The sequence below is a fragment of the Apium graveolens genome, chromosome 10 (genome assembly GCF_009905375.1).
Source record: "Apium graveolens cultivar Ventura chromosome 10, ASM990537v1, whole genome shotgun sequence".
Taxonomy (NCBI): domain Eukaryota; kingdom Viridiplantae; phylum Streptophyta; class Magnoliopsida; order Apiales; family Apiaceae; genus Apium; species Apium graveolens.
Genome location: NC_133656.1, coordinates 213700729 through 213709825, shown reverse-complemented (window position 1 = coordinate 213709825; position 9097 = coordinate 213700729). Strand labels below are relative to the sequence as shown.

At 36.9% G+C, this 9097-nt stretch overlaps 1 protein-coding gene across 1 annotated transcript; it reads right to left on the bottom strand.

Moving 5' to 3' along the window:
- Positions 1–2468: 2468 nt before the first annotated feature.
- On the bottom strand, positions 2469–8752 carry LOC141691769 (uncharacterized). Its single transcript, XM_074496527.1, has 6 exons — positions 8743–8752; positions 7645–7745; positions 7217–7371; positions 4404–4527; positions 3720–3992; positions 2469–3611 (listed from the first exon to the last, which is right to left on the bottom strand). Exons 1-6 carry the CDS (start codon positions 8750–8752, stop codon positions 2469–2471), a joined length of 1806 nt encoding a protein of 601 aa, XP_074352628.1.
- Positions 8753–9097: the final 345 nt, after the last annotated feature.

Genomic DNA, 9097 nt, shown 5'->3' with positions numbered 1-9097 from the left:
ACCAACATTATCCCCCATAATCTCAAACTTGCCTATCTAGATTCTTGATGCCGAGTAAATCCCTCATTCGTTCAAACTTAACAGCAGATAAAGCTTTGGTTAGAATGTCCGCCTTCTGATTATCACTGCTGACATGCTTTACTATAACTTCTCCATGCTCAATGCATTCCCGTATAAAATGATAACGGATGTCGATGTGTTTGCTTCTTCCATGGAAAACTGGATTCTTTGCAAGATTGATAGCCGATTTGTTGTCAATGTGTATAACTACATGACCAATTTGATTACCAGTCAACTCTGTTAACACATTTCTTAGCCAAATTGCTTGACAAGCCGCTGCCGTTGCTGCCATGAACTCGGCCTCACAGGTAGATAATGCTACACAATATTGTTTCTGGGATACCCAAGTTATCATACTGTCGTTTATATAAAATATCATACCACCAGTTGATTTTCTATCCTCAAGGTGACCTGCATGATCGCTATCATAATACCCGGACAGCTCATTGTTGCCTGCATCTCTTGTGTACACCAAACCATAGTCCATCGTTCCCTTCACGTAACGAAGAATTCGTTTCGCTGCAGGTAAGTGTACAGTGGTTGGTCTCTCCATGAATCTGCGGACAATGCCTATAGCGAAGGCTATATCTGGCCTGGTATGAACTAAGTATCGTAGTCCACCCACCAAACTTTTAAACTTAGTTGCATCCACAGCCTTGCCAGTTTCATCTTTAGTCAAATGTTCCTTCGGATCCATGGGGAACTTACATGGATTGCACTGAGATATGCCTGCCCTCTCGAGTACTTTCTTTGCATACCCTGTTTGCTTTAGTTCTATGAATTCTGCACTTTGTTTGACCTCAATTCCCAAGTAATAATTCAGTCTTCCCATATCACTCATGTCAAACTTTGAACTCATTTATTCTTTAAAGTGATTAATGAGAGAAAAGTTGGAACATGTGACAAGTAGATCATCCACGTAAACTCCTATTATCAGGACCTCTTCTCCGTCTCGTTTACCATATACACCATGTTCATATGGGCATCTTGAGAAGCCAAGACCTTCCAGACATTTATTGAGCTTAGAGTACCAAGCTCACGGAGCTTGTCTTAGCCCGTACAAGGCCTTGAGAAGCCTGTAAACTTTCTTCTCTTGACCCTTTCTTAAGAAACCCTCTGGTTGGGCTACATACACTTCTTCGCTGATTTCCCCGTTCAAGAAGGCTGTTTTGACATCTAAATGGTGCACGTCCCAAGAGTTCTTAGCTTCCAAAGCCAACAGCATGCGCACGGTCTCAATACGTGTCACTGGGGCAAATATTTCTTCAAAATCAACTCCTTTTTCTTGCACATACCCCTTCGCCACTAATCTAGCTTTGTGTTTGATACCATTTCCCTCTACATCTTTCTTAAGTTTGTAGATCCATTTTAAGCCTATTTCTTTGTGTCCCTTTGGTAGATCTGAAAGTACCCAGGTTCTGTTCTTCACTATCGAATCCAATTCACTTTGCATAGCTTATCTCCAAGCTTCGTCTTTCACAGCATGTTTGAACGAATTTGGTTCGTCTATTCCCATGATTAGTAGCTCGTCCTCCTGATCAACTTCTTCAGTATCATTATAGATATCCTCCAGTGCTCTGAATTTCTTGGGTATGGCACTATCATCATACATATCTGCATTTAACTTTGGACTTGAATGTGAGGATACAGGTGTTCGAATATCTCCTCCATCTTTATTATTTACATGTTCTGTCCCGGGATTTTCTTCCTCTGCAATTTCATCAGTGAAAATTTCTCGCACGATAAATGAAGATGACTTGCTTGTTTCTGTTATTTCTCGATCATTCCAGGACCATGCTCTATCCTCATCAAATATGACATCTCGGCTGACAAATAGTTTGTTGTTTCTTGGATCGTACATGGAGGTACGCTTTTGTTCTAGGTTCTTTACCCAGATTAACCACCTCCTGACATCGATCATCCAGCTTCTTTGTTCTATTCCCGGGCACCTTCATATGAGCCACACATCCAAACACGCGGATATGATTAATGTCTGGTTTGTGTCCCATCCATATTTCGTAAGGAGTTTGTCCAGATAGTGCACGTGTTGGAAGTCGATTTAATATGTACACTGAGTGCCTTATCGCTTCAGCCCACAACTCAGACGACATGTTCATTTGTTTCAAATAACTCCTTGCCATCTCAACAGTGGTCTGGTTTCGTCTCTCAACAACGCCGTTTTGCTGCGGTGTATAAGGTGCCGTGAAGTGTCTTGTAATTCCAACTTCCTTGCAGTATGTACAAAATTCTTTGGACATGAATTCCCCTCCTCTGTCGGTTCTAAGTATTCTGATCCTTTCTTTCTTTTTGTTTTCAACCTTGGCTTGAAAATGTTTAAACACACTAAATGCCTCACTTTTTTCTTTGAGCATATATACCCACATATTTCATGTGAAGTCATCCACAAGTTAAAAGAAATAGCGATTTCCAGTAGATGTTTTTGGAGAAATGGGACCACACAAGTCTGCATGAACAAGTTCTAATGCACGACTGGACTTGAAATTTGACTGGTTTGGAAAAGGTTTTCTTACCTGTTTCGCTAGAATGCAGCCACTGCAAAATCCCCTTGGTTGTATAATTGCTGGCATGCCTCTGACCATCTGCTTTTTTGACATTAACAACATGGATTGAGAGTTAACATGGCCCAGGCGCAAGTGCCAAAGCCTGGACATTTCTTCCCCCTTTGACAGCTTCCATGGTTCTATGACGATTTTGTATAGTCTGTTTTCTGATCTTGTAACCTTCATCAACAATTGTCCTTCATTATCATACACGGGGAGCAAATTGTTTTGAATTATGACTTTATGTCCAGTCTCTGACAGTTGTCCTAGGCTGATGACATTGTTACAAAGAGTGGATATATAGTACACATCGTGCAACATTCTCTCCTCCCCATTTTTGCACCTAAGCTTGATAGAGCCTTTACCTTTTATCATGACCGCGGAACCATCACCAAATCTTACCCTGCCACCAATTTCTTCGCTCAATATTTCAAATTTCAACTTATCACCTGTCATGTGATTACTAGTACCGTTGTTCAGATACCAAATATTTGACTCCCTTTGATTTTCATGTATGACGGATAACAACTTTGGCATTGTCTCACCTTCATTTAGTTTTACCAAGTCCTTGTCTCCTTTGACGTGTTTTTCCAGTAGCAGCGCTGGTTCATCTTCCTCTATGTAGGCCATGTTCATCTCCTGTTTTAGATCTCTGCCTCTACGTGGTTTCCTGCATTCTATTGCGTAGTGACCCAGTAAGCCACAGTTGTAACATTTTACTTGGGTTTTGTCACGGTACCCACGACCATTCTGGAGAGAGTTTCCACTTAAAATTCCTCGATTTGATTTCTTCAACCACTCCTCTCGAGTGAGCAAGAGCTTTCCACTGTCGTTGTCCCATTTTCGCCACTCCTCTTTAGTCAACATGAGTTGTTCCTCGTTCGAGACAGTGCTTCCCTTTAGCCTTTCTTCATGTGTCTTTAGTGCTCCTATTGTCTCTTCCACCGTCATAGTGTTTAAATCCCCAAACTGTTCTAGAGTTGAGGCAATCTGTAAATATTTTGAAGGAACGGCACTTAATAGTTTCTTACCAACGTAGGATTTAGCAACTTCTTCACCCAGGGCTCATATGTTCGATACAATTCCATTAATTTTTACATAGAAATCATCTATTTGGTTTGTATCCTTCATGCTCAATCCCTCAAACTTTGCTCTCAAAGTTTGAACCTTCGCCTGTTTAACCCTTTCATCCCCTTGACACATGATTTTTATCGCATCCCAGGCGTCTTTCGACGTCTTCTTATCCGCGAGAGATAGCATTATCTCCTCCGGTAGGGCCTGATAAATCATAGCCAACGCGATCTTGTCCGTCTTAGCTTCGATCGCCGCTTTGGGATCACTGGGTTCAACGGCTTCCCACACTCCATGGGCCTGCATAAACATTCTCATCTTCATGGACCACGCCGTATAGTTACCCTTTGTAAGCGTTGGGTAGCTAAGGCCAAATTAACCTCCCTTGAATTTGTTTGCACCATTCTTCACCGCACCAGTCTTCAACATTCCTTCGATCTCTTACCACGCTTTGATACCAAATATTGCAGTATTTGATTATATGCAAGTTGTTTGACAAGAAACTATGTAGACAGGTTGCCCAAAGACTTAGTATTATTCATATCTCAATACATTGTTTAAATAGAAAAACATAATATATGAATGGAAACTAAAAAATAGGTAACAAACATAATGCAGCAACTACTTTCCTAGAATGTCTCTATTACTTATTCTAATTGATCAGATCATACAAACACTCCATGAAAACTTCCCTGACAGACCACTAAATACGTGACGGGAAAGTTTTAGATTATTACCAACAAAAGGATGAAAAACTTGCGGCAGATTTGTAACAAGCAAATCAGCCCAAAAAAATGTGAAAACACGCTTTGATGGGTGAAACATGATGACATAACTTCAAAATATAATGGGTCATCAAAAACCATGAAAAAAATCTAAAACAAATGAGTAAATTATAAGATGATGAACAGTACTTCGGGAGCAGTTCAAAAACTACTTTGTTTTGACTATAACAAAGTTAAAAATGTGAGAAAATCTCAAGAAAATTATGTGGACATGAAGTTAAAGCCTCAATGCACAATGTCTAATAACAAGAAACTCGAAGAAAAAAACCAAGAAATTGGAAAATATCTTGAATTTTTTCTTGGTTGGTGGCTATCTTTTAAAAGAAGGGGAAGAGAAATAAAAGAGAAATGCTTTTTGCTGAAGAATACCATAAATATATAACTAATGTATCTATTGCTTTAATAGAGATCCCAATTATAAGGGCATGAGTCATAATTATTTATTAATTTCATAATTAATATTTGGGTTTTATGTTTAACCCAGTGCAAAGGCATAGTCCTCAATGATAAGTAAAACCACGAGAAATAAAAACTTATAAGAAATCCGTTTTCTGAAATAAAGAGAAAAGTTCTATGGAGACCATATTTTTAATGGAGACCTCGGAGACCACCTGTGTTCTGCAATCAAAACACTATGAAATATATTATTTTGTGAAGTTTGTTTAATGAATATTACTAATTCATTAATATTGTTGAAAATCATTTAAGTTTAATAAGTATAATGTGTATGTTCTCCAATTTGAACAAATGTTCTGTAAACTAAACATGTTTCGTAAAATAAAATATTTTTTAATGTTCTACATGCAGTACATGTATGATATTCAATATTTTGAATAAAATAATGATTTTTGTAAAACATAATTCACAAAATAATACATTTTGCATTGTTTTTATTCAAGATTTTAGTTGCAGAACATAAGTGGTCTCCTTGGTCTCCAACAAAAATGTGGTCTACATAGAACTTGACTCATATATATATATATATATATATAATTATTATTTCAAAGAGGTGTCTTGTCCAACAAGTCTTCTTAACCTATTTCAAAATAAATACCAACGACTTCTATATAGAAGGCATAACCCTCAAAATTAGAACTATGTTTTTCCTTGATTCCCAATTTATTAGAGATATGTATGAATCTTTTAACTCATTAATAATAATAGCAACTACTAATGTTCTCGAATTATTGCAAACCCTAGTGGAACAACTCAAATAGATGATCTCGAAGAAACGAATATTCCTGTGGACCAATCTCAAATTCAAGGGACGTTCTCAGCCCCCAAAGAAGTTAAATTTCATTTTAACATTATATTCTATCTCTAAATTTTTATAGTACTTTTATGCAAGATTCATTTACTAACATTAAAGGATCAAATTCTATAGTCGAGGCTCATAAGGAAACAAGTTCAATAATTATTATGGGGGCTTAATGACTTTTTGGCCCCTAAAGTATGGACTGTTATACCTATCAGCCTCAAAAGTATGAAGTCATACCTTTTAACCCCTTTAGTACTAAGTATCGTTCCTTTTAACCCTTTTCGGAGATAAAACAACGTATCGGCCAATATTGGAGGGTAAAAACGTCTTTTACTAAGGAAAAGGGTTAAAAGGTATGGAGACCGATACTAAAGGGGTCAAAAGTAACGAATCTCCGGTCCTTGTGTTGAAATATTATCAGCATCTAGCCTTCAATAAAGACCCGTATCCATTCCAGCTACTTGTTTAGCTTTTGTCTCTTGCAGCGCAATGTAAATTGTCAACATGTGTAGGAATTAAGAGAAATGGAATTGAATAGGCCTTGCTTATTCTCAAAAGAGATATGCCTGGTCCAAGCACGTGAATGACTTGTTCTGCATTCATTATGTAGTAGCTTTGTCAATGAAGTTTCATTTGCCAGCATTATTTTTTAGTTAAATCATTGGTCCAGTAATACTTTCCTATCCACAATGAATCTATAAAAGCTCTATTTTTTCATATCTGTTTCATTTCCATGCTACCATTTGTTGAAGTATTTCATTTACTAACACTCTGATAGAAATCTATTTTAAGATTGAATGAGTCATATATTCTAGCACTTGGTATATCACCAACTGCTAATTCATAAATAACCTCTCTTGTAATAGCATTGCAGTATAGTTTTGTGCTTTTTCATTATTAATCTCTTTTGCAAGTATTGCAGCTTGGTCTTGCAAGACTTCCATATATTTTATATAGCTCTCGATCAAACTGCACGGAAGAATTGCTGAGGGCTCCAACATTGTAAACTATAAATTATCCACTCAACTAATTAACAAACAAGAAATCAAAGGTGATCAACTGCCAAGGGATTTGCATGGCGCACCAGTACAGTTTTATAAGATACGCACAATAACCTAACAGCCTAAACTCCAATCCATCCAAGTAGAAATTCAGAATATGCACTGTATAGATATTTCATTTATTTGTTATCTCAAGTTATTTATCATGTCATTTCTCAGAATGATGTACCAAAGGGACATCCTGGATAATTATGTCCACTTCTAGCTCATCGAAAGAGCAACATCATGAACAGTTTTCAGGTGTGTGTCTTTGAACATGTAAAAATATGCACAATTTTTGCTTCTTTAACATTTTTAGGAAGGTGATCACATTTAGAAATAGACATTTATACTCACCAAATAAATTTATTGTGATACGAGAAGACTACATTTTCAGTAACTTGCAAATTATAATTCCGTTATGCACTCCACAAATTGTACATCAGTGAGGCGTATAACGTCCCAGCACCAGATAAATTTTGCGATATAACTCCTGCTCCAATTGCTCGACATATGCTTTCAGCTTCCACCTGCCCCCTCCCATTTCCACCCCTCAAAAGTTGTGCAAATCCGCTAGAAGAGTTGCAGGAAGACACCTGTTTGTATATTAGATGGAACCATCAAGTAAAAAAGATCTGCAAACAAAATGAGGAGATGTAGAGGAGTTCTAATCTTTTTCTTGGATGAAAATCTAGTTTATGTCAAATCTGAGGAGCTTCACATATATTTCAGTCACAATAGGCAGAACTGAAATATAATTGTGTTGGCTGAATGTGGAACACTTGACCTTGAAATTTGCAAAGAGATTGTGTTGTGTATATTAATTGAAATTCCCCCGGAAAATGTTGTTTTTTTGTTTTCTTATGCACCTGATTTGACCAGGCACTTCCACGGTTATAGAATTCAAGCGCCGGAATCGATACAAGAGGAAACAATTTCAAAAGCAAGAACCTTGCATAATGCGAGGTGTCTGTTACAAGAATATAAAATGGCAAGCAGCGATAAAAGTTGAGAAAAAATAAATCCACTTGGGGACTGTTGGGTCACAAAAAGAGGCTGTTCGACTGTATGATAGGGGTTAACACTCAACTCTATTAGCTAGTATCATGGCTATATGTCAGCCTTATCATCCTCTGCATTTGTTATAGTCGGAACCATAAACCTTTTTTAATAGTTTAATATCACAGTAGCTATACTTGCATCTTGGTATAAATGACATGTTCAAACCTTATGATCAAAATAAATGCAAGGATACTGTCTAACCTACATAAGTGCTTTGTTTGCCTTGCTAAAAAATTGTCTTCTTAAAAAGAAGACCGGAAAAAGATATATGCTAATAATTGGTACTCGTGTGTGATTTATTTTCTCCCTATATGTGTTAGTCTAAAAATTGATATATATATATATATATATATAATTTGGTAAATGTTTGTCTAAAAATTTATATACGCAGAGCTGCTTTTATGTGTGGAAGGGAACCCAACTTTGACCTCTATGAGGAGGATAAAGAAGAACTTAGGATACTATAGGGGTCAAAATTTAAAATCTGTGTTTTAAATATTGATTCCTAATTTCCTATCAAATGCAGAACTGTAGCAAAGAACTAGGGTTGGTTAGACAAGGAATGTTGACGCTATATTAAGTCATACATTTTGACCCCTATAATATCGGTCTTCATACATTTTAACCATTTTCCTTAGTAAAAGATATTTTTACCCTCCGATATTGGCCGATATGTCGTTTTATCTGCGAAAAGGGCTAAAAAAAATGATATCTAGTACTACAGGGGTTAAAAGATATGATGTGACGGCCTCAACCCCGGGATCAGGAGTTGACCTCATCAACAACAATAATAATAAACATAATATAATTTAAATCACTAATTACATATAACCACGACCCCTTTACCAAGACCTTTTCCAGGTTTAATTATGATTTAGGTTACAACTATTACAAAACCAACTTACAGCAAACCATTCTGACTCAACTAACTTAATACAGCAACTCAATAGACCATCTCTGGTCCAACAAAACTACCTCAGAGGAGCCCGACGTGAAAGGAACTGGAACTCTATCCTGACTACCACGGAAGAATCTCCTAGGCATCTGCAATACATATATAAAACATCCTGCAAGGGTGATCAATCAATTACTCAGCAGTACCACTATATGAATAATGAGTAAAACAATTTACAATAAAACAGTTGTAGGAACAGAATTCATAACTTGATAGGAAACAAGTAAAAACATGTATAAACTGGATATCAAAACTAGCATGCTCTGAAAAACAATATCATTTGAAGTGTGCTGTGTTAAAATACC